This window comes from Moschus berezovskii, chromosome 16 (genome assembly GCF_049115385.1).
Source record: "Moschus berezovskii isolate FMDL1 chromosome 16, NW_MosBer_1.0, whole genome shotgun sequence".
NCBI classification, from domain to species: domain Eukaryota; kingdom Metazoa; phylum Chordata; class Mammalia; order Artiodactyla; family Moschidae; genus Moschus; species Moschus berezovskii.
Genome location: NC_142475.1, coordinates 49367457 through 49394032, shown reverse-complemented (window position 1 = coordinate 49394032; position 26576 = coordinate 49367457). Strand labels below are relative to the sequence as shown.

The following is a 26576-nucleotide window of genomic DNA, read 5'->3' as shown; positions in this document are numbered from 1 at the left end:
GAGGGATTGGGGGTGGGAGGAGAAGGGGACGACAGAGAATGAGATGGCTGGATGACATCACCGACTCGATGGACGATGAACGTGGGTTTGCCTGAACTCCGGGAGTTGGTAATGGACAGGGAGGCCTGGCGTGCTGTGATTCATGGGGTCACCAAGAGTCGGACAGGACTGAGCGACTGAACTGAACTGAACTGATGCGAAAAACAAACTTAAATTACACTTCCTGCCTCAGAACAAACTTAAAACCTAGAAAGTATATCAAGCTTATGCATAGTGCTAACAGAAACGTTATTCAATTAGTAACTGTCACCTGTTAGGTAAACGTAAATGTGCATGTTCAGTCGTGTCTGACTCTTGGTGACCCCATGGACTGCAACCCCCTGGACTCCTCTGTCCGTGGAATTTTCCAGCAAGAATACTGGAATGGGTTGCCATTTCCTACTCCAAGGGATCTTCCTGACCCAGGGATTGAACCCGCATCTCTTGAGTCTACTGTATTAGCAGGCAATTTCCTTACTGCTGAGCCACCAGAGAAACCCTATTATGGGTAAATAAATAAAGCATGGCATCAGTTCAGTTCAGTTCAGTCGCTCAGTCGTGTCCGATTCTTTGCGACCCCATGAATCACAGCACGCCAGGCCTCCCTGTCTATCACCAACTCCCAGAGTTCACTCAAACTCATGTCCATCGAGTCGGTGATGCCATCCGGCCTTCTCATTCTCTGTCGTCCCCTTCTCCTCCCACCCCCAATCCCTCCCAGCATCAAGGAGACCAAATTTTGTTGCTATCCTCACACATCTTACATTCTACTGTGTTCCCTTGAAATATGGAGAATGTTATTCTTATGGAGAAGAAGTAGGGTCATAAAATACCCACTTTGAGAGACTTTCTGTTTGATATGAATCAAGCTGGCTCACCTGGCTGAGGCTTCAACCTCCGAATACAGTGGTTTCAGATTTCTAAGGGATATTCTCAGGGATCCCTTCTAAGGAATCTTTCCCTATACTTTACCTGCTCTACCTCTGATCCCTCCTAAGTATTTGGAACTTGTTGGGTTTTGCTGGAACTTCCTTTATTTCCTCCTCAGAAAAATGTACAACTTTCTCAAGAAGAATTGCTTGGAGGCTGCCCATGGTTCCTTCCCTCATGCTAATTCCACATCCAGTAAAAATATCTCAGATATTGTGATGTGCGCATCGCTGGCAATATTCCCTCAGTTGCCATCTCTGGGTGTATAGAACCCTGCTAAACTCTTACCGCTCTTTGGTGCAAAGTAATATTACTGGTAATTTGGGAATTTCAGCCTGCCTCATAATTCTGCTGCTCATCACAAATTGCTCTCAATTACTTTCAATCTTATGGAATGGAAATCGCAAAGAAAGGCACATGAACCATCTGACTAAGGCAGCACAACATACTGTCACTTCCAGGGCTGTGGCATGGAAAAATCTGATCATGTCAGAGAGGGAGAGAGATCGACTATATACAGAACTCAGCGATCTAACAGATGTTCCAAGGGCCACATACAAAAGAGGGGTGGTCTCCCATCAGATACGCATGTGAGGCAGTTTTCCATTTCAAGACCTTGAGGGAATGGTCTCTGATTAAAGGAAGGAATGGCTGAGGAGGGAACAAAAGCTTTGGCAGTTTTTCAAAAGGGTGGTTTGGCTCCCCACACTATCCCATTTTTCAACCTGTTAGAAATCAGCACGTTAAGGAGACTTCCCACAGCTGCTCTACACTGGATGCTGCTTACCAGGCAGCCTTGCTAAGCAGCGCTCTGATGGAGGCTACAGATGCAGCACCCCAAGTTCAAGTGCAATCTACTCTGAGATTTCTAACTTCGATAAGATGGAATTGTGCCTCTGTTGCAGGAGACCTGGGTTCGATCCCTTGGTTGGGAAGATCCCCTGGAGAAGGAAAAAGCAAACCACTCCAGTATCCTTGCCTGGAAAATGCCATGGACAGAGGAGTCTGGTGGGCTGTAGTCCATGGGACCACAAAGAATTGGGCAGTCTTACTCTGCGACCTCATGAACTGCAGCATGCCAGACTTCCACTATCTGTGGGAGTTTTCTTTAACTAATATCCATTGAATCATCTCATCCTCTGTCGCCCCCTTCTCCTCCTGCCCTCAATCTTTCCCAGCATAAGTCTTTATAGTGAGTTGGCCCTTCACATCAGATGGCCAAAGTATTGAAGCTTCAGCTTTAGCATCCGTCCTTCCAATGAATATTCAGGGTTGATTTCCTTAAGGATGGACTGGTTAGATCTCCTTGCAAACCATGGGATGCTCACGAGTCTTCTCCAGAACCACAATTAGAAAGCATCAATTCTTCAGTGCTCAACCTTCTTTATGATACAACTCTCAGGTCTGTACATGACTACTGGAAAAACCATACATACTTGAGAGTAAAATTGAGTGTTCAGCTAAAAGTCGCTAGTTGGAGAAAGAAAAATACCAACATTCTCTGGTAAAGTCTTGCCTATTTTTGGCATTCCAGGCATAGTCTAATACTACACACGATGAGGATGAATGGGAGGTCCATCCCCTACCAGAGCTGTTAATAAAGAGGAGGCACTTACGGGGGACTGTGTCCTACCTGACAGTATCGGTGTCACCTGAGAACCTGGTAGAAAGACAATTCCTGGGCCGTCCTCCTGACTGGACTCAGGAACTCTGTGGATGAAACTCAGCAATCTGTGTTTTAAGAAGTCCTCCAGGTCATTCAGTCCTCAAACTTTTTGGCACCAGGGACCAGTTTTGTGGAAGGCAATTTTTCAATGGATAGGGGTTGGAGGATAGGAGGTGGTTTCAGGATATTTCAAGTATATTGCATTTATTGTGTACTTTATTTCTAATCTAAAGCTGCCACTGATCTGACAGGAGGTACCTGTCAGCTCAGAAGAGGTCTATGGCCTGGAGGTTGGGGACTCCTGCAATCCAGGCGAGTTTAGTGCACCCTAGCAACTATGGCAAGCCACTCCAGTACTCTTGCCTAGAAAATCCCATGGATGGAGGAGCCTGGTAGGTTGAAGTCCATGGGGTCGCTAAGGGTCGGACACGACTGAGCAACTTCACTTTCACTTTTCACTTTCACACATTGGAGAAGGAAATGGCAACCCACTCCAGTGTTCTTGCCTGGAGAATCCCAGGGACGGGGGAGCCTGGTGGGCTTCCGTCTATGGGGTCACACAGAGTCGGACACGACTAAAGTGACTTAGCAGCAGCAGCAGCAGCAGCAACTAAGAACATTGCTCTATGGCATCTGTCCAATAAGGACCTCAACTGCCTATTTCTATGTGGATAGATTTTTAAAAGGGTGCTCTTTAAGGATGACGGCAGGCTGAAAGCATACCCATACTTCGCCAGATCATTTTAGAGACAGGGAATCCAGTTTAAAATGCGGACAAATGGTCATGTTGAAGGAAGCTTGTGGATTCCAATGCCCAGAGCTGCTTTTAGCTCAGACATTCTGTGTTTGGGTCTTCTCTCTTGGAGTTTCCTTAGCCCCAGGGCAGTCTGGAAGTTTGAAGGTAATCCTTTTTCATGACTGCCTCGAATTTCAGGAAGGTTGGAATGTCCCCTGGGTCATCCATGGTGTGAGTAATAACCTGGCCAAGGTGTGTGTCAGGTCCACATTCTGGTCAGTCTGCCTGGAAAATTCAGTTTAGTTCATCCCAAGGGGTGGTAAGGATCAATCTTGCTCCATGCGTCATCTTCTCTACCTAATTTTGTGTTGACATTTTTATATCTGAGTTGAGGTAAAGCAGAAGAGACTGAAAAAAAACCAAATCTATTCTCCATGTGTGCCCTCCTTAGATTTGGTTTTAAAATTCTTAAACTTCTGCCAGGAGTGTAATTAGAAGCCTAGATAAGAGGCCACCAACAGCAGTGTCAAGTCTGCAATCAGGCATGTGTGAGAGAACTATAAATTTGATTAGAGAGTTACCGAGAGTTTGCAGGCTCATATCTCACTTTCAGGAGATAGGAAGTTAAAAGGAAAATGTGAAAGGAAACAGCATGTCACCATCCATCATTTTGTTTTAGAGGTTTATGTTCAGAGATTCTTGTGAACACGGGAGAGAATTTAAAAAGCAGAATATAAAGAAAGCCCTCTGGTGAAGGGGAGTGTTATTCTAGTCCATTCCAGGGTCAGGGGAAAGGTGCTTTGTCTTGGTGCATTGTTACCTCACATGACATAAACAGCAAGAGACAAGAAATAGAGTGCCTACAGATGAATGCTAGAAGGAAGACTTTTAAGAGAATATACTAAAATCAGTCAGTTCAGTTCAGTTCAGTCGCTCAGTCGTGTCCGACTCTCCGCGACCCCATGAATCACAGCACGCCAGGCCTCCCTGTCCATCACCAACTCCCGGAGTTCACTCAAACTCATGTCCACAGAGTCGGTGATGCCATCCAGCCATCTCATTCTCGGTCGTCCCCTTCTCCTCCCGCCCCCAACCTTTCCCAGCATCAGAGTCTTTTCCAGTGAGTCAACTCGTCGCATAAGGAGAGTGAAAAAAAGCTGGCTTAAAACTCAGCATTTGAAAAACTAAGATCATGACTTCAAATAAAGAAGGATAGTGAAAAAGTTGGCTTAAAACTCAACATTCAAAAAATGAAGATCATGGCATCCAGTCCCATTACTTTCTGGCAAATAGATAGGGAAAAAGTGGAAACAGTGAGAGACTTCATTTTCTTGGGCTCCAAAATCACTGTGGATGGTGACTGCAGCCATGAAATTAAAAGATGCTTGCTTCTAGGAAGAAAAGCTATGACAAACCAAGACAGCATATTAAAAAGCAGAGGCATCACTTTGCTGACAAAGGTCCATATAGTCAAAGCTATGATTTTTCTAGTAGTCATGTATGGATGTGAAAGTTGAACCATAAAGAAGGCCGAAACTGTGGTGCTGGAGGAGACTCTTGAGAGTCCCTTGCATAGCAAGGAGATCAAAACAGTCCTCAAGGAAATCAAACCAGTCCAAGGAATCCTCAAGGAAATCAACCCTGAGTATTCACTGGAACGACTGAAGCTGAAACTGAAGCTCCAATACTTTGGTCACCTGATGCGAAGAGCTGACTCATTGGAAAAGACCCTGATGCTGGGAAAGATTGAGGGCAGGAGGAGAAGGGAACGACAGAGGATGAGATGGTTGGATGGCATCACAGAATCAGTGGACATGAGTTTGAGCAACCTCCGAGAGACAGTGAAGGGCAGGAAGACCTGGTGTCCTGCAGTTCATGGGGTTGCTAAGAGTTGGACATGATTTAGTAACTGAACAACAACGAACAGCAACTAAAATAAGGAGTAAAGTCTAGGTACTGTTGGAAACTTCCTGTTGGCAAAGGAGTTTCTGGAGTAGAAGTATTTATCAGAGGTTCTGGAAGGTAGAGCTGTGTCTGGCACACAGATAGTGCTGCTAAGGGGGCCTGAGAAATGGTGTCAGAGGGCCAGACCGCCCACCAAAGGTCAACTGGAATGGCCAGGCACAAGGGAGACCCAGAGATGGAGTCAGTGGGTTTGGAAAGCAGAATGAGAAGAAGAACATCCAGGGAACTCCCCGAGGAACTGAGACTTAGTTGGGACTTGGGTGGAAGGCAGCAAAGTTCCACAGACAGCAGTGCCATTCTTTTAGAGTAGAGAAGGCACTCTTACAAGTCTTTAGTGACTTCAGATAGATGCTAGGAGGGGCACACAAATGTAAGTTAGTATGCTAAGCCCTGATGGTGTGGAGGATATCAGACCTGATCTTTGAAGCCTCAGGAAGCTTGACAAGTAACTGGAGAGATCGTGAAAATACACCCAGGTTTTACAGCAGATTGCAGTCTCATTACTCAGTGAAGGGCTTTGCCTCTGAAGATCCCTGATAAATTTTTGATGTTGATGACAATTTGCCTTTTTTAAGACTTTGAAATTGAGTGCTGCTGCTGCTGCTGCTGCTGCTAAGTCACTTCAGTCATGTCCGACTCTGTGTGACCCCATAGACGGCAGCCCACCAGGCTCCCCCGTCCCTGGGATTCTCCAGGCAAGAACAATGGAGTGGGTTGCCATTTCCTTCTCCATTGAAATTGAGTAAGTGACAATAAATTGTTATTGAGTGAGTGAAAGTTGCTCAGTCAGGTCCGACTTTGCGACCGCATTGACTATACACTCCTTGGAATTCTCCAGGCCACAATACTGGAGTGGGCAGCCTTTTCCTTCTCCAACAGATCTTCCCAACCCAGGGATCAAACCCAGGTTTCCCACACTGCAGGCTGATTCTTTACCAGCTGAGCCACAAGGAAATCCCACCCCTAAATTGTTAGAATTTCTTTCAAAAAATAATTCTGGAGAAACATACTGGAATCCTGAAATGGAAAATGAACATTTAGAAAGAGACTTAGATATAACTCTATGACCAATGTTATGAAAGACTCTGAGAATTAAAGGAAGATTTTGGAGGACAAGGATAAGGTAATCTTCTACCCCTTTGTAGAAAATGGTTCAAAGTTTCTTAACACCTAAACTGTTTATGGTGGTTCCCTGGATCCAATTGGCATTTATGATATGCTGTTGTTTTCCAGTGAAACAGAATATCATGTCCTTCAAAATAGCTGAATTAAGTCGTTGTTTTTGTTCAATTGCTAAATCGTGTCGGAAGTTCTTTGTAGAGATTTTTGGAGCCCAGGGAGAGCAAGCCGGGTACACAACTCAGTCTGCTCAGCATCTCCCCTCTATCCAGCTGCCTCTCTGTACCTCCACCAGTGCATCTAAAATTAAAGCTCCGTGAGGATGAAAATTTGGCTCACTGTGTCCACAGCTCCCGCCCCCCCCAACCCCCCAAACTGAAACAGTGCTTGGGCCACTGTAGGCACCTGCCTAGACCCTCCTCCTTATTCCATGCTTTTGATCTTCTATTTCTAGTTTATTGTAAAAGCTTCCCAAATGGCCTTCCAAGAGGCCCCAATGAATATTATTTTCTTAGTGCAGCTTTTACTATATTAGGCAATAATTTAAAACTTTCAGAGTTTCTTATTTCATTAAGTCTACATCTTTTTGTTTAATTTGCAAGATCCCATCTGAATACATTCTATAATCTAGATGTGCTTGTTGCTTTCAATACACTACTTTCACTGAAACTATTAGTTTTTTGTTATACTTGGTTTTCCCTTCTCTCTCTCTTTTCTTTTCTCATCTTCCCCCCCACCCCCGCCCAAGGGAGACTTCTTTTTCCAAAGTAAGTGTACTCTATTATTTCACTACTCTTTCTTTCCTTGAAACACCCTTCCTCTTTTTCTTCACCTAATTGAACTTCAGGATTTTCAAAGCCCAGTGCAAGTACCACCTACTCCATTAACATTTCTTGAATTAATCCAGATTCTACTCTTCATCTCCTCTGAACTAGATAAGTTAGAAATGTTAATTTGGCATTTAATTTCATGCATGCCATAGTGCATTCAATTTAGTTTAAAAAAATAATTGATGAGTGTTTACTCTTTAGTTAGGGCTTCATGGTGGCTCAGTGGGTAAGTCTGCCTGCAATGCTGGAGAGCTGGGTTCAATCCCTGGGTCAGGAAGATTCCCTGGAGAAGGAAATGGCAACACACTCCAGTATTCTTGCCTGGAGAATCCCATGGATGGAGGAGCCTGGTAGGCTACAGTTCACGGGGTGGCAAAGAGTTGGACACTTCACTTTCTTTCTTTCTTTACTCTTTAGTTAGATACTGCTTTCTTCCAGAAAGTGTTAAGGGAAGATTGAAGTATAGAATACACAGCATGATAGCATGAAAACAGAAAGATGACTGAATGTCTTCTAGGCCAAATGTGAAAAATTAAGAATACACTTATTTGAGTCTTGTCACATCACATTGTTCAGCTGAACTGATGGTACCAGGGGCTTTAAAAAAAAAAAATTTGAGTGTTTTGGATTTTTTTTTTGAAGTATAAAAAAGAAGTAGCACTCATCACTATCCTCCCACTGCTTACACTAGTCAAACCTTGCCCCCAAAATGCATATGGCTGCTGGTGATGTGTTTTAACCAACATTTTGGACTAGGACTGGACAGATGCTTGGCTCTGATTTTTGTTTCCTTGTTTCTTCTTACAAAACAAGACATTGGAATCAGCTGGATCTCAAAACATTACCAAGCAAGCAAAATTTGAATCACTGCTACAGCCACCAGTCTCCTGAAGGAACTTCCATATGTTTCCTCTTGACTGGTCCATCTTCCTTAAGTCTACTTGGTAAGACACTCCAGTACTCTTGGGTCGGACACGACTGAGCGACTTCACTTTCACTTTTCACTTTCACACATTGGAGAAGGAAATGGCACCCCGCTCTGGTGTTCTTGCCTGGAGAATCCCAGGGACCGGGGAACCTGGTGGGCTTCCGTCTATGGGGTCACACAGAGTCAGACTGAAGTGACGCAGCAGCAGCAGCAGGGACTTTTCAGCAACATTTACTTAACAAATGTCTGTTGATCACATTCATGTGCCTGGTATGAATGGCTGTGATGTGCACTATAGTAGTCTCTGAGGATGACTGAGTCAATGGAAGGTGACTGTTGACTCATGAACTTGGAGGTTTTTCCTAGCCAAGTCATACTGGTCAGTTCAGTTAAAATGAAACCTGATTCATTTGTTTGAAACCCAAACATATTTGCTATCACCTCTGCTTGTACCTCACTTAAAATGCCCCAACTTTTATTAGCAACTGTTTTGGCCTATGCTTCTTCTAACTTTGGAAGCCAGCTTTGTGCATGTGCAAACTTTAGCATCTCAGTTACACTGGTATCTTTTACATCTCATTTCCTGCCCTGGGATGACCAATGAGAATCATTCTAAACTAATGTATGCACAACTGAAAAGATCAGGGAGATCAGTGATCAGGGACCACCCTTGACCTTGACCCGGAGCCTATGGATAAATGCTCTATGCTTTCATTCTTCAAGTGGACAGGTTTCACAAGGATCCTTAGAATTCTTGTGGGATTGAGCAGCAACCACCGGTAAAGGGTGTGACTCAACAACACACCTTTCTCTTTTGTTATGTGTTACTCTGTGTTCCTCACTCCTGCCCCCGCCCCAGACCATAAATTGGATTGCATGTAAGCCTCTGGTTTACATTCTGTATTAGGGTGAACCAGGTTAAGAAATGCAGGATAATTTTTACCTCTTTTCAAGAGAATGTAAATATACTCAGGTAGTCTGTAGAAAATTTCTTATACACAGATTGAGTCCCCTTTTCCTTTCCTTTTCTCCAAGTTGAGCTCATCACTAAAAATACCTTAAGAAATCTCTCTCAGAGTTTGCAGTGTATCAAGCTCAATCTGAACTAGGCTTTAGAGACATAAAAATATGAAAAATAAAACTCATCTTTAAGACACTTGGTGTGTGTTGATAGACATCAAAGCAAACAAAACACAGTAAAGTAAGAACTATGGTAAAGATTTGCATAAAGAAGGTAAAGTTGCAGACACAGGTAGAGGTTGTGCAATAGAGAGATTTGAATGATTTGGTAAGGAAACCGTTACTCATTTTGCACAAGAGACACCAGTAAAAATGGTAGTTCTTAAAGTCTTTTGAGTCAAAGATTAGTTTTGAGCATCTGGTTGAGGTTACTGTCTCCCTGTCCAAAAGAGGGTACATCCACCAAAAACTTTTTATTCCATTTATTGTGAATTATAGTGATTCCCCTGAAACCTGTTAATGGGTCCCTTAAGAATACTTGTGTTAAAATCCCTTGCACTGAAATATTTAAAGCATGAGAATAATAAAGCATGAGGATTTGTTTGGAATTTTCTGGTATCCATATGGAAAATGAATTTTTGAAGGACAGTTTCTGTGTATCAATATCATCAAGGAAACTACGTAATAATCCAAGTAAGTCAAGATGAGCAGCATGATTGTAGTAGTAGAATAAAGAAGTGCCAGATTCAGGAAATTCCTTTAGGAAATGTAATTAATGAGAATGAGATTGATTAGCCATGTGTCATACAAGGCAGAGTATGATGCAGAAGAATTTGCTTTGGACAATTTGCTTTGAGATGTTTCTGGTTAGTTCAGTTAAAATGTCCAGTTCGTATTTGGTTACACCAGTCTCAGGCTGAAAACTCAAGATAAAGATTTGAAAAACGACTCTACATGTAGTTAAACCATAAGAGTGGGTGAACTGATTCAGGGAGATGGTACAGACTGGGAAAAGAGTGTTCACACAAAGTAGAACTGAAAGTAAAATAAAAACAAGACTGGAAAGTTTTCCTCTGTGTGTGGCAAGTAGATCAGGCAGTCTTAGTGTATAGCCAATCATCTCAGAATGGCAGCAGGACAAACCAAATTAAAATAGATTGAGGGGTGAATTAAAACTGTAGAAATAGAGGCATTGGTGGAGAGATAATATCTAAAATATATGAAGAGCTTGTGCAACTCAAAATTTAAAAACTTAAAAAACTAGATTTAAAAAATAGGCAGAGAACTTGAATAGACCTTTTTTTTTTTTTTTAAGGAAAACATGTAGATGGCCAACAGGCACATAAAAAGATGCTCAACATCACTAATTATCAAGGAAATGGAAATCAAAGCCACAGTGAGACACTACCTCACAGTTGTCAGAAGAGCTATTATCAAAAACACAAAAAATAACAGGTTCTGGAAAGAGTACAGAGAAAAGGGAATCCTCATGCCCTATTGGTAGGAATGTAAGTTGGTGTGACTGCTATACAAAACAGCACAGAGGTTCCTCAAAAAATTAAAAATACAACTACCATGTGATCCAACAATTCCACTTCTGAGTGTTTCTCTGGAAATGCAACAAAAACACTAACTTAGGAAGATATTTGCACCCATATATTCATTGCAGCATTATTTACAATTTATAATAGCCAAGGTATGGAACAGCTCACATGTTCATATGTAGAATCTAGAAAACAAAACAGGACCAAATAAAACAGAAACAGACTCATGGATGCAGAGATCAAACTGTTGGTTGCTAGAGGGGAGGGAGGTTGAGGGGCGGCCAAAATAAGTGAAAGAGATTAAGAGATACCAACATCCAGTTATAAAAGAAGTAAGTCATGGGGATGCAAAGTAGAGCGTAAGGAATACGGTCAATAATATTGTAATAACTTTGCTTGGTGGCAGATGGTAACTATACTCCTCTTAGTGCCCATTTCAGAATGTATATGTGTATATATATATTTATATACATATTTCAGCTTTCTATAAAGAAACTGAGGACTGAAGAATTGATGCTTTTGAACTGTGGTATTGGAGAAGACTCTTGAGAGTCCTTTGGACTGCAAGGAGATCCAACCAGTCAATCCTAAAGGAAATCAATCCTGACTGTTCATTGGAAGGACTGATGCTGAAGCTGAAACTCCAATACTTTGGCCACCTGATGCGAAGCAGTGACTCATTGGCAAAGACCCTGATGCTGGGAAAGATTGAAGGTGGGAGGGGAAAGGGACAACAGAGCATGAGATGGTTGGATGTCATCACCAACTCAATGGACATGAGTTTGAGTAAACTCCGGGAGTTGGTTATGGACAGGGAGGCCTGGTGTGCTGCAGTTCATGGGGTCACAAAGAATCGGACGTGACTAAACTGACTAACTGACTGATACATATATATATATATATTATATATAATCACTAGGATGTACAGTCGAAACTAATAGGGTGTCTTATGTTATACTTTGATTTAAAAGGCATTGATGGAAACATTTTTAGGGAGTTTGGCTCAAAGAATAATGAGTTAGAAAAAGCATTAGGTAGATGTTTAAGATAATTGTGGGAGGGATGTTGTTTTGTTTGTTTTTTTAAGGTTGAAAGAGAAGTGAGTTTATTTCTGTGCTGTGGGAAATGAGCCATAGAAATGAATAGAATGAGTGGTGGTGAGTAAAATAAATGAAAATCCAAGAGGCATATGAGATGATGGGACCCAGATCACCAGCCTGATGGATGATCTAAGCCGTGGACAGGGGAGAGGGTCTCTCACCCTCTGTGAATTGGGAAGGTGGTGAATACAGGTCAGGGTAAAGATACTTCTGTAGGTGCTGTGTGAATGGGAGTAGAAGGTCTTTATTTTTGATTATGTAATTTTTTGGATGCACACAAAAGAGAGGTGATATTTTTGCAGACTTTGAAAGGAATGGAAAAAAAAACTACCAACAAGCTGAAGTTTAAAGTTGGGAACTGTTGATTTGTTTGTACTCATCAGTCCTAGAGTGTCATAATACTTACCAGTAGTTTTCGCTGCCATGTAAACAAAAATGACAGGTTAATACAGGATTAGTTGGCAGTAATGACTAAAAGATGTGGGTGCATGGGGATTGAGGGGACAATAGGTCCCATCTGAGTAGGGCAGGAAGGAAATCAGGACAGGAGCAAAAGCTGGGAGAGAACTGAGAGAAGGTGAAGATATGTATTTGATTGAAGAGGAAGTTGAGGAACTTCCCTGGTGGCCCAGTGGTTAAGAATCTGTCTTTCAACTTGAGGAACGCAGGTTCAATCCCTGGTCAGGAAGCTAAGGTCCCACATGCTGTGGAGCAACTAAGCCTGTGAGCAGCAATTAGAGAAAGCCCACCCCCTGCAGCAAATACCCAGTGCTGCTGCTGCTGCTGCTGCTGCTAAGTCGCTTCAGTCGTGTCCGACTCTGTGCGACCCCATAGACGGAAGCCCACCAGGCGCCCCCATTTCTGGGATTCTCAAAGCAAGAATACTGGAGTGGGTTGCCATTTCCTTCTCCAGACCCAGTGCAGCCCAAACTAAATAAATAAGAAAGCTGAGTTTGCGAGTTTGTTATCAGAGAACTGAACACTGGATTTTAAGATTTCTGACAAAGCAATTGAATTATCTGTCCTTGGGTTGGGGAAGGTGAAATGGAAGGAAAGACTCCAGATTTGAGACTGAGGGACTTTGAAATTAGTCAGTACATAAACGTGAACACAAATTTCATTCAAGATAGTAGTGACACTTGAGTTGAAGAAGAAAATTTTGAGCCTGATCAAAGTCTTCCCAGGCGGAGAGAAAACAGGTTAATCTTTATACTCCTCTGTCAGCTGAGGTTGAGGGGTTACACAGCCTCCTTTGAAGAGGAGGTACTATAATATTCTTAGAGGAAAAAGGGATGTCCGATTCTCAGATGAGAAAAGGGCTTTCCTATGACAGGAGGAGCAAAAAACATTTTATTTAGAGGCTGAGAATATAGAAGAGTGCTTAATATAGAAGGAGAGTTTCAGAAATCAAAGAGAAAAATGTTTGAGGGTATGAGTACAACTCTTGTAATGTAAAAAAAAAAAAAAAAGATTTAACTTTTATTGCAACTGTATTTCCTGGACTTGCCCACACAACCCTTGTTTGCATAGCACCTATTAAGCTCTTACAGAAGTAGTGCTGTGTGGATTTCAGCTTAGGAAACATTGGCAGACCACTCAAGGATAGCAGGACTCAGAGGCATTCCTCAATGGAGTTGATGCCAAGTCACGGGGAATTCAACTCTAAAGGTGTCTGGAGGGCACTGTTTGGACAACGATGAGACAGCTTCAAGGCCACCCAATTTGTTAGTTGTTACCCTGGCCATTTTTCTTTTCAACTTAGCTAAATTGAGAACTCCATGAAATCAAGGACAGTTCCTATGTCTTTACATTGCCACAACATTTGGGTTATTATTGAGAATATTGATAAATACTAAACAAGTATTTGTTTTTATTAAAGCTTGCAATGAATAAAAAAACCCTGCAACTTAGGTTTGATCTTGTTTCATTCTACCTTTATTGGAGATTTCTTTTCCGTTTAGGTATTTTAAAATTTTTTGGCTGCTCCATGCAGCATGTACCATCTTAGTTCCCTAACCAGGGATTGAACCCATGTCCTGTGTGTTGGAAGTGTGTCATCATAACCGCTGGACCGAAAGGGGAGTCCTCATTCAGGTTCTTAACCTAATGTTAAATATCCAAATGTGTTGGAATAGATTGTCAATTTTTAATAGTAATCTTTATGTAGGTCTTGTATACCTACAAACATTCTTTCTTGGGTAATTTTGATGAAAAAAGAATATTTGATGTTGCTGATGGGTAAAATACTTACCCCAATTATTAGAAGTAAACAAAATAAAAAGAAGGAGCTGGGCAGATTTGGGAAGTATGTAACTAAATCAGTCACTTAAAAATGATGGTTTTTTTTAGAGTAAAAATTAAAACTTAATTAGAAGTGTAAGATTTTTGACTGAAAAGTTTTATATGACTATCAGCAAATTACTCTTGAGAATTAATTAATTAGCTTATATAATATAGTAACTTTGTGTATAGAAGATAATATGTAAGTATAAATGTATCATGGGGCTTTTCAGGTGGCTCAGTGGTAAAGAATTCACCTGCCAATGCAGGAGACGTGGGTTTGGTCCCCATTCCTAGGTTGGGAGGATGCCCTGAAGAAGGGAATGGCAAGCCACTCCAGTATTCTTGCCTGGAGAATTCCATGGACAGAAGAGCCTCAAGGGCTATGGTCCATGGGATCACAAAAGAGTCAGACATGACTGAGCCACTAACCACCATCAACAACAATAAATGTATAATACATACATAAATGTGTAAAATTTATTACTGTAGGAATAAAAATATAATGTTCAATATTTATACTTATAATACATATACATTATTGGATTCCACTGTGGTATATACAATTAAAGATATAAAAGAGTTGAAGATTTTAACTATGAAAAATTCTGGTACAGTTATGGATTGTATTTGAGTTTGCATTTTTTAAAATATTAATAGGATATGTCACGTTTTCATTAATACTCTCCGATGAGGATACTCACCATCAGGAAATGCAAGAAAAAAGTAAGGGCACTGGCAGAAACCTCCAACCTCTGGATTGTTTGATATACTGTCCTCCAGTGTTAGCAGAGCTTATTCTGCTTACTTAGGTCAGAGTTCTCAAATTTATTGATGAGCTCTCCCTCTTTTGATAGAGTGCTTTCACAGTATAACTAAGCCCAGACTAACCTCACTACAGAGGTGAGGATATAGAAGCTCAGAAATCTATTGTCATGAAAGTCCCCATGCAATCTTCCTCTCCTGAAGAAGACCCAGTGTCTTTGAGAACGCTGGGCCATCCACGTATTGAATCTTCATGCCCCCTGCTGAAACAGGTTTTGACCTGCAGGCCTTTAAGCTCAGGTTTGGTTGATTTGGAAAACTGCATTTGATGAACCTCCGTGTAACCACGGAAACCTTCTCAGGCCCCGGATCCAGAAGTCAGGTGGGCACGCTATGTTGGATGCTTGCTTTTCCTTCACTCACTTCCCCATCGCAGTATCTGTGAAAACATTTACTCATAAACCTTCCTCAGCCAGGCTAAGAAGAAAAGCAGATTCTATCTAGACTAATCTTCCCATGGATACAGGAGAAAAGATGAAAGCCTTTTCTTTAAAGGTTAGAAAAGCAAAAACACTGTATGACAAAGATTTCAGTAAAGCTTTATTTCTACCTGGAAGAAGCATGCCTGGTTTTAGAATTTAGAAGTTCATAGTCATGTTCCCAATAATATATAGTTCACATTTCACAAGTCAACATTACTGGAGGTTTCAATAACCATTTTTAATCATTTAGGCTTCAAGGAGACAACCTGGCAGAAAGGACAGAAGAGACTTCGCAAATACTTCCATCTCCAGATGAAATAGTCCCAGATTCTTTGGGTGAGTTTTAAATCCAACAAGATATATTGTGATTTTAGTGTCACTTAAATATGTCTTTAAAAAAAAAAACTAAACCAAGCATCTTTGCCTACTCCAAATCACCATAGCTGTCAGTCATCTGCCCACCACTCCTGCCGGTTTTGTGTGCAGGAAGCTAAGGGCAAAGGAGAAAAAGAAGTGTGAGAAGCAGCCTCTTAATTCCTGTGCCTGTTTAAGGTTCAGAGTGACTACATTTTCTGCTCTCAGAGTTTGTCAGTAATTCCAGCTTGGTTTTGGAACTTACATCAACTACTCCCATTCTCATTTTGTGGATCCTTTCAGTCTTCTGGGCAGAAATGTCAGTATCAGACTTGATTTACTTTCACCTCTCTCAGCCCTATATTAAACTGAACTCAGATCATGTCATTGTCACCAAGCCAGGCTCATCATTTGCCCCAAGACTGCCTAGTCTACGCCTTTGTCCTTCTCCATCTAGTGTAAGAACTCTGTAAATAGATTTTCCTTGTCCAATCTCACCCCATTTGGTTCATTATATTTCTAAAAATAAAAAGGGGAAGAAATAGCAATTTCTTCCCCATTTTCTATAGAACAAAATTCAAACTCCTTGGCTTAGCATTTTATGTTCATGCCAGGGTACTTCAAGATGTTTGCTGAATATATAAATAAGTACATGTAATGCCACTACAGTGGCGTGTAAGGTATATCACTGCTTCATCATTCATTGTTCTAACAGGAAGCAGTCCATACATACAATTGTAATAATTAGAAGAGAAACTATGGGAAAACATTTTCCTTACACCTGCCTAGAGAAGGACATCTTAAACAAGATGCAAAAATTCCTAAATGTTAAAAAAGCTCAATTATAGAGTGTTAAGAATTCTTATTCATCAAAAAATGGCAGGAAAAAAAGAGGTTGATAAGCTATAAAATAGGAAACTATATTTGTCACTGATCAAAGATTAATATTCAGAATATGTAAAGTATATCTATAGCTTAAAAAACAAAGGATCAGCAAACCAATAGAAAAATAAGCAATAGATATTTCACAGAAGAGGAAACACAAATGGCCCGTGAGCATACGGAAAATGTTTTACTCTAGTAACCAAGGAAAAGTAAGGCCCTGAGAGATGTTGTTTTATGACTTTTTATGTGACACTGAGAAATCTGACAAAATCAAGTGCTGGTGAAGACAGAGACAAAAAGAAAATCATACAACAGCTGAGGCATACACAATTTTTTACACAATCTTGGAAATAGTTTTCCATTATCCTAAAATCTGAGTGAAGCCCAGAAACTTCACTTCTGGATAAATATGTTGGAAAACAAGTCTCATGTCCCATGAAATGTAAGCAAATTTGTTAGTATGATGGTGGACAGGAAGACAGGAAGATGGATAAATTGTGGAATTGTTATACTGTGGGAAACTGAATGCATGTCAGCTGCACTCATAGGATGGATGATTCAAGTGGTATGCTGGTAAATGTTAACAACTGTCTGGAAATGCAAAGCCCTGGTTTGTAGAGATTCCTGGCTTCCATGGTATAAATATAAACGCTGACTTCGAGCCACCCATCTAAAGTGGCATTTGGGCCTTCCAGTCTTGTGTGAGTAGGTTGCAACTCTCAACTGAATGAATCTTAAAAGCATCATATTTGTTAAAAAAAAAAAGGACTTGTAAAAATACATATCTCAATAAAATAAAATTTGTCTATAAAAAAGCATAATATTGATTAAACAAAAGCAGTCATAAAATGTCATTTTTCTAAGGCTCAAAACTAATAAATCTAAGTAGTATATTCTTTAGGAAAACATAAATTAAATGGTACAATTATATTGAAAGAAGGGAATGAAAAACTTGAAATGGTGGCTATTCTCAGGGGTAGGGGAAGAAAAGAGATGGGATCAGGAAGGAATTCATAGGTATAGGAAAGTTATTAGAAATGGTCTAATTCTTAAGTCAAGTTATGGATTTGGGGTGTTTATTTTATCATTGTGCTTTGTAACTTAAATATATATTATTTTGTATGTATATTTTAAATATACTTTTTATATGTCAAATATTAAAAACATGTAAATAAATGTTAAAAAATAAAGTATCATAGGAGCATAAACCAGGGCCAGTATAGCACAATACTAAAAAAAAGGTAATAGTTTCTGCACACTCAACTCTTTCCTAGTGCTGATAAGATGAAACACTCTCATGACAGACATTAATACTTGACAGTGAAAGGTGTGCACTGTGTCACTAGCAACTTAGGGGCCCCAAGCTGGCTATTAGTGGACACTCCATTAGTTTTTAGTCAACCTGGTTTCTCCTCTCTGCTCTTCTTACAAGTGTCCATTTACTTAAGCCATTCTTCTTTGACTCATAGTAATTTCTCTTCTCATTTGCCTATTCAGATCCTATGTGCTAAGATGATGTCAAGTCTCTCTGAAGTCCAGTTCACAAGCAATGTTTTCTTCTTTTCTCTTTTTTTAATAGTGTATATATGTCAATCCCAGTTTCTCAATTCATCCCATCCCCCTTTCCCTCTGATTATCCATACTTTTGTTCTTTACATCTATGTCTCTATTTCTGCTTTGTAAATAAGATCGTCTATACCAATTTTTTCAGATTCCACATATATGCATTAATATATGTTTTTCTGACTTACTTCACTCTGTATGACAGTCTCTATGTCCATCCATGTCCTAACAAATGACCCAATTTTGTTCCTTTTATAACTGAGTAATAGTCTATTGTATATATGATGTATATATATATATATATATATTTCACAACTTTATCCATTCCTCTGTCGATGGACATTTAGGTTGCTTCTATGTTGTGATTATAGAAGACATACAGTTGACAAACACACTTGAAAAGATGTTCAGTGTCACTAATTATTAGAGAAACACAAATCAAAATTACAGTGAGGTATCATCTCGCACCAGTCAGAATGGCCATCCATCATCAAAAAATCTAAAATAAATTGTACAAAAAATAAATAAGAAATTCTGGAGAAGATGTGAAGAAAAGGGAATATTCTTGTACTGTTGGTGAGATGCAAATTGATACAATCACTATGGAGAACAGAATGGAGGTTCCTTAAAAAACTAAAAATAGAACTACCATGTGACCCAGCAATCCCACTACTGGGCATATACCCAGAGAAAATCATAATTTAAAAAGACACATGTGCCCCAATGTTCATTGCAACACTATTTACAATAGCCAGGACATGACAACAGCAAAACTTAAATGTTTTCTTGTTTCCAGCCCCTAATTGTTCTTGAATTACTTCTTGTGTGTTTGCTCTCTCATCAATTGGATTATATGCTTCTTGAGAGTTTCTTATGTTCTCCACCATGCTCAATATAAAACTAGATACAAAACAGGTATTAACTACTGGCCCATTATATATATATATACACACACACACATGTATATATAGATATGGAGAAGGAGATGGCAACCCACTTCAGTATTCTTGCGGAAAAATTCCATGGACAGAAGAGCCTGGTGGGCCACAGTCCATGCGGTTGCAAAGAGCTGGCCGACTGAGTGACTGAGCACCCACACATACACACACACATACACACACACACATACACACACACACATACACACACACACACATACACACACACGCATACTTTTGAATTCTATCAAAACTACTCCAATTCACTGATCTACAGATAATATATCCTTCAACAATCACATTTACATTATAACTGAGTATTGTTGGGACTTAAATTTTTTAGAAAATTAAACAAGGAAATCAGTAATATGTTGATTATAGTTACTTGCATTCACTGGGGAAAAAAGGTATTCATTAAGCTTAAGCTCCTTTCTTGAACTTCTTATATCCTGCATTCTTCACATTCAGATGTTAGAGACCTAATCAACAAATTCCAAAATATGCTGTCTGGTTCAGTACATTCATTTCTATTTAAGTTATTCAGATCTCTAGATCCAAAGTGCTAATGTGATTTTTATGTCAACTATGCATCCCCATTGAACTTGGCTCAATAAACAAATACTTCTATGAGCAGGTGTAACTTTGTGCTTTAAAAAAACCTGTTTTGACACAAACAGCAAAAGTATAAATAATGACAGGAAGTCATTAAATGAAGTTAAACATCATTGACAAACCCTACAGATCTCTAGGTTCTTACTGGCAGGCCCCATCGACCACAGAGGCTAAGTTTCAAGTGCAAGTGGTGCCAGAGACTGTTAGATTTTGACAAAATTACGTTATCTTTCCGTTCTTCAGTTTCTTCTCTCAAATGAGGAGATAAACTAACATTTGACAAATTTAGAGACTCATTTTCCTTTCCATGTGATTCAAAAAAGCTCAAAAAATTCATAGCTTGTATTTTGAAAATCGTTTATATTAATACTTAGAAAAAATTGCTCTGGAATCAACAGAGCAACATAGTTTACACATATGTGCCCGCCAACAGTTGGGAATAAACAGTGTACACAGAGCACTTTAAAAATGAAGTGCACCTCTCCAAGCATTAAACACTAAGGTGTTTTTTATTTTTATTTTTTTGAATTAGAGTATAGTTGGTTTTTAATGTTGTGTTAGTTTCTGCTGTACAGCAGAATGAATCAGTTATATTTGTGTATATTTTCCTTCATTTTTGGATTTCCTTCTCATTTAGATCACCACAGAACATTGAGTAGAGTTCCCTGTTCTATACAGTAGGTTCTCATTAGTTATCTATTTTATACATAGTATCAATAGTGTATATATGTCAATCCAGTCTCCCAATTCATCCCGTGCCTCCCTTAACCTGCACAGGTGTCCCTATGTCTGTTCTCTACATCTGTGTCTCTGCTTCACAAATAAGATCAGCTATATCGTTTTTCTAGATCCTATGTATATGTGTTAATATACAAAGTTTGTTTTTCTCTTTCTGACTTACTTCACTCTGTATGATAGTCTCTAGGTCCATCCTGTTTTCACGATAGTTATTGTTCCATGTAGCTCATTATACAGTATTCTATCACTAGATTTGGGCTATTTAGAAGGATCCTTTCTACTTAGCAACTATAAATATGGTTGGATATGTAAATATGGTCAGATATGTAAATATGATGGATGTGTAAATTTTCAAATATTCTGGCGTACTTCACACCTCACCACACTGTAGATCTCACTAGATGTGACACCAATAACCAGGAAGAATTGAACTAAAACAAGAAGAGAGCAAAATGTAAAACCATTGCCAAGCCTTTAACAATGTTAGTGTTTTTTTAAATGTAGCATTTTATTTATATTTTTCTTCTTCTTTTTTTAAATTTTTCTTTAATAAATGGTACAAAGCACAATGCCAAAAACATTAACAGTTAAAATTTCACCAAATTAAAAAATACTATAGAATACACATTTGTAAAAAGCTGCATTAAGTTATTTTACAACTGCTTCAAGCTGCAAAAAGAAAAAAAACCCAATGCCATACCTAAGTTATCCCTCTCTCAATGTCATTTATGTTATAAACCATGTTAATTTTTATTTTAAAAAATCCATATTGTGTGAAGGTGTTCAAGTAAACTCCATGAGAGAGAGCCATAGAAGATTATCTTGCTCAAATTGTTTTTTTTTCTTTTCAAAATTTTATGCCGATCATTTTATTTCTTTTTGTATACACTGAAACCGTAAAAGCAATGGTGAATAAGAATGGCGGTGGCATACACCCTCTGTTGTTCCTAATCTATTTAGGTTTTACCTTTAAATAACAAAAATGTTTCCTTTACATTGTCTTCTGTTAACTTGATAATCTTATCTTCCACATTTATTTTTCTGATTCATTTTGAGTCTGTCATTGTATTTGAGGTTACTCTTGCCTAGAAAATCCCATGGATGGAGGAGCCTGGTAGGCTGCAGTCCGTGGGGTTGCTAAGGGTCAGACACGACTGAGCGACTTCACTTTCACACACTGGAGAAGGAAATGGCAACCCACTCCAGTGTTCTTGCCTGGAGAATCCCAGGGAAAGGGGAGCCTGGTGGGCTTCCGTCTATGGGGTCACACAGAGTCGGACATGACTGAAGTGACTTAGCAGCAGCAGCAGTAGCAGAGATCATATTTTATTTTTATTTATAAAGTGAGTCAACACCATCTCTATATTGTCTGTTTTTTCAACAGAAATTTGTGGTACTGTTTTATCAAAAACTAAGGAAATAAGGAAAGTTATGACCAACCTTGATAGTATATTAAAAAACAGAGACATTACTTTGCCAACAAAGGTCCGTCTAGTCAAGGCTATGGTTTTTCCCGTGGTCATGTATGGATGCGAGAGTTGGACTGTGAAGAAAGCTGATCGCCGAAGAATTGATGCTTTTGAACTGTGGTGCTGGAGAGGACTCTTGAGAGTCCCTTGGACTGCAAGGAGATCCAACCAGTCCATTCTAAAGGAGATCAATCCTGGGTGTTCATTGGAAGGACTTATGCTAAAGCTAAAACTCCAATACTTTGGCCACCTCATGCGACGAGTTGACTCACTGGAAAAGACTCTGATGCTAGAAAAGGTTGGGGGCGGGAGGAGAAGGGGACGACAGAGAATGAGATGGCTGGATGGCATCACCGACTCTGTGGACATGAGTTTGAGTGAACTCCGGGAGTTGGTGATGGACAGGGAGGCCTGGCGTGCTGTGATTCATGGGGTCGCGGAGAGTCGGACACGACTGAGCGACTGAACTGAACTGAACTGAAGCTCTTATGGGTTTGGACCTAAAATTTCTATTGTGCCCATTGAACTATTTGTCCATTATTGAGTTGTACCATGGTCTTTATGTTGTTGTTGTTTTAGCAAATCTTCATATTCTTTTTATAAAATTTATTTATTTATTTTAATTGGATGCTAATTACTTTACAATATTGTAGTGGTTTTTGCCATACATTGACATGAATCAGCCATGGGTGTACATGTGTTCCTCATCCTGAACCCCCCTCCCATATCCCTCCCTATCCCATCTCTCAGGGTCATCCTAGTACACCAGCCCTAGGCACCCTGTCTCATGCATCAAACCTGGACTGGCGATCTGTTTCACATATGATAATATACATATTTCAATGCTATTCTCTCAAATCATCCCACCCTCGCCCTCTCCCACAGAGTCCAAAAGTCTGTTCTTTACATCCATGTCTCTTTTGCTGTCTCACATTTAGGGTCATCGTTACCATCTTTCTAAATTCCATATATATGCGTTAGTATACTGTATTGGTGTTTTTCTTTCTGACTTACTTCACTCTGTATAATAGACTCCAGTTTCATCCACCTCATTAGAACTGATTCAAATGTATTCTTTTTAATGGCTGAGTAATTACTCCATTGTGTATATGTACCACAGCTTTCTTATCCATTTGTCTGCTGATGGACATCTAGGTTGCTTCCATGTCCTGGCAATTGTAAACAGTGCTGCGATGAACATTGGAGTACAGATATCTCTTTAAGTTCTGGTTTCCTCAGTGTGTATGCCCAGCAGTGGGATTGCTGGGTCGTATGGCAGTTCTATTTCCAGTTTTTTAAGGAATCTCCACACTGTTCTCCATAGTGGCTGTACTAGTTTGCATTCCCACCAACACTGTAAGAGGGTTCACTTTTTTCTGCACCCTTTCCAACATTTACTTCTTGTAGACTTTTGGATAGCAGCCATTCTGACTGGCGTGAGATGGTACCTCATTGTGGTTTTGATTTGCATTTCTCTGATTATGAGTGATGTTGAGCATCTTTTCATGTATTTGTTAGCCATCTGTATGTCTTCTTTGGAGAAATGTCTGTTTAGTTCTTTGGCCCATTTTTTGATTGGGTCGTTTATTTTTCTGGAATTGTTGCTCAACTTGTTTTAACAGCTCCTAGTTAAAAGCCTGGCATATAGTATTATTTTGTAGTATTTCCAACTATAAAAATCCTAGCAAATCCACATGAGAGTGAGTTTTCTTCTGTAATTGTAATAATTTGCTTTATGATGTAGGGTAGGACATTTTAATATTATTGTCAATATTCCACACAAATAGCAATTTCAACATATAATAAAATGGAAAAAATACTGAGTGAATACTAAAATTACCGTAATATTTGATTATAGTTCAGCAGAACACAATTCAGTCTTGGGGGACTTAAATTATGCTAATTTATACATTCGAAAGTAAAGAATCTATTGTCACATTTATGATGGGGTTTTAATAGATAGGGATTCAAGTTTCCTTCATTAATGGATTAATATTTTTAATGTGGTATAATTCTCATCATTTATCCTGATTTTTTTGCTTGAATATAAAATTCTGAATTATTGGAGCTAGAGCTCCATGATTTAAGAATTGCAATTATGGATTTGTGCTAAGCTTTCCATTGTTTCTCTGGTCTTGACTGGCCATTAAGGATTCAGAGGATTTAAGGCTCTGATTTTCTTCTTAGAGCACACATTTTATGAAACAAAAAATTCTGTCTCTACTTGTGTGTGTTAATGTGAAGGAAGGCCTTCTGTAAGGATGCATATGGCTCTTTAAAATATTAATAAATATAATCAATCAATGTTTAAAGCTTCTGGTGATTTAAAATACCCTCCTTATAACTGTTTTTTTCATTTGAATGGAAGGTATTAAAACACAAGCTATTTCTAGATGCTCTATGTATCTGTCTCTATTGAAGAATTCTTAGGGCCTGTAGAAATTTCGATCCCTGGGTCGTTGTTATAATTAATTTAATTTAGCAGACATATAGAAAAGTTTACCATCTTTTTATTCACATATTTGAAAGTCATTACATACCCACTCATCAATCTAGTCAAGCGAATAATATCAGCTTGTTCCTTAATACATTAAAATGGAATACTAACAACCATTTAATAATAAGTACTTGTCTCCCAGGTAATGATAGTGGTAAAGAACCTGCCTGCCAATTCAGGTGATGAAAGAGACATGGGTTCAGACTCTGAATTGGGAAGATCCCCTGGAAGTGCACATGGGAATCCACTCCAGTGTTCTTGCATGGAGAATCCCATGGACAGAGTCTGGTGGGCTGCAGTCCATGACGTCACAAAGAACTGGATATGACTTAGCAATGAAATAACAACAACAACCCTTCTCCCAACTTTTCAGAATTGTTCATCCTGTTTAAAAGAGAGAATACAAATTGGAATTTAAATACTGTGGCCCCTCAAAAAAAAAACCAGTTGATGGATAAAGCAAAAAAAAAATTACAAGGCAGAAAAAGAACCTTAAATTCCAACAATTAGCTAAATAATATGCCAAAAGAAGAGTTGATCTGATTAAGATGACTGCAGCTCTTGCACAGTCCTGACTTCATTGCACCCTTTAAATGGGCTTCCCAGGTGGCACTAGTGGTTAAGAACCTGCCTGACGATGCAGGAGATGTAAGAGACGCGGGTTCGATCCCTGGGTCAGGAAGATCCCTGGAGAAGAAAATGGTGACCCACTCCAGTATTCTTGCCTGGAGAATCCCATGGACAGAGGAACCTGGCAGGCTATAGTCCATAGGGTTGCAAAAAGTTGGACATGACTGAAGCGACTGAGTACGCAAGCATGCAAACTAGAAATGCTAAAGGTTTGCATCCATTGTATTCTAAATAAAAAACACTCTACACACTATTTTAAATCTCAAATGTTATGATTTTTCAACATCCTGTTCAGTTACTTTCATATCCTTCTCATAAGTTTATATATCCGTTTATGATTTATATATAAAAATTGTATCATATATAAACATATATCAGATAAGTTCACATTTTAAGCAATATGTGACTCCAACTTATTCTTTTTTTTCTAACTTATTCATTCTTTTTGTGAAAATAGATTCTTTACCTGGGACTGAAGAAGCACTGATGGAAGAGGGTGAAGAATTTGAGAAAGCATCTAAATTAACAGGACCTGTAAGTATATTCATTGACTTAATTTTATCTCTAAAACTAATGTATATCCCTAACAGGAACATCTAAAAGGAATAGAAAGGAATAGGAAGCAATGTCATTTAGAAAATATGTTAAAATGTGCAACAGTATAGCCCACATAGTCATGGAGATGCTCCTTTAAGTAGGTGGTCAGCTTGATTACAGGTACACAGAAAAGCTACAAAGTTGCACTGAGCTCTTTCAGCAATTGGAGAAGAAGAGTTGAATAAGGGGCGAGGGAACCTAAGCCCTGGTATTATTAACTGCTTGGTTGTGCACATGAACATTCTAAAAGATTATGAGCTGCCATCTCAAACTTCAATAAAACAACCCACTCCAGTGCTCTTGCCTGGAAAATCCCATGGACAGAGGAGCCTGGTGGGCTGCAGTTCATGGAGTCGCTAAGAGTCGAACACGACTGAGTGACTTCACTTTCACTTTTCACTTTCATGCATTGGAGAAGGAAATGGCAACCCACTCCAGTGTTCTTGCCTGGAGAATCCCAGGGATGGGGGAGACTGGTGGGCTTCCGTCTATGGAGTCGCAGAGAGTTGGACGCGCCTGAAGCAACTTAGCAGCAGCAACAGCATATCATGATAGAAAAGTAAATGTTTTGCATATCCTGGAAGTTTACGTATAACTTAAAGTGAAAGTCACTCAGTCATGTCCAACTGTTTGCGACCCCGTGGACTTTACAGTCCGTGGAATTCTCCAGGTTGGAATACTGGAGTGGGTAGCCTTTCCCTTCTCCAGGTGGTCTTCCCAACCCAGGGATTGAACCCAGGTTTCCCAAATTGCAGGCAAATTCTTTAACAGTTGAGCCACAAAGGAAGCCCAAGAACCTATCACTTCTCTAAGCGATCTTTCTGATTGCAGGGGTATTCTTTATCAACTGAGCTATCAGGGAAGCCCAGGTATAACTTAAGAATTATATCATTAGTTGTGAAGTCCTTCTGATATTTTGATTATACTATATCTCTTCCACAAAGTACAT

The 26576-nt window shown here is 39.5% G+C and overlaps 1 protein-coding gene across 1 annotated transcript in view; it reads left to right on the top strand.

Annotated features, from left to right (window-relative positions):
* The window catches only part of C16H8orf34 (chromosome 16 C8orf34 homolog), a 372567-nt gene that overhangs the window by 260905 nt on the left and 85086 nt on the right, over nucleotides 1-26576 (top strand). Inside the window, exons 9-10 of the mRNA XM_055432500.2 lie at nucleotides 15595-15680; nucleotides 25488-25564. Of these exons, the coding sequence (XP_055288475.2) occupies nucleotides 15595-15680; nucleotides 25488-25564 (163 nt within the window). The remainder of the gene's footprint in view (nucleotides 1-15594; nucleotides 15681-25487; nucleotides 25565-26576) is intronic.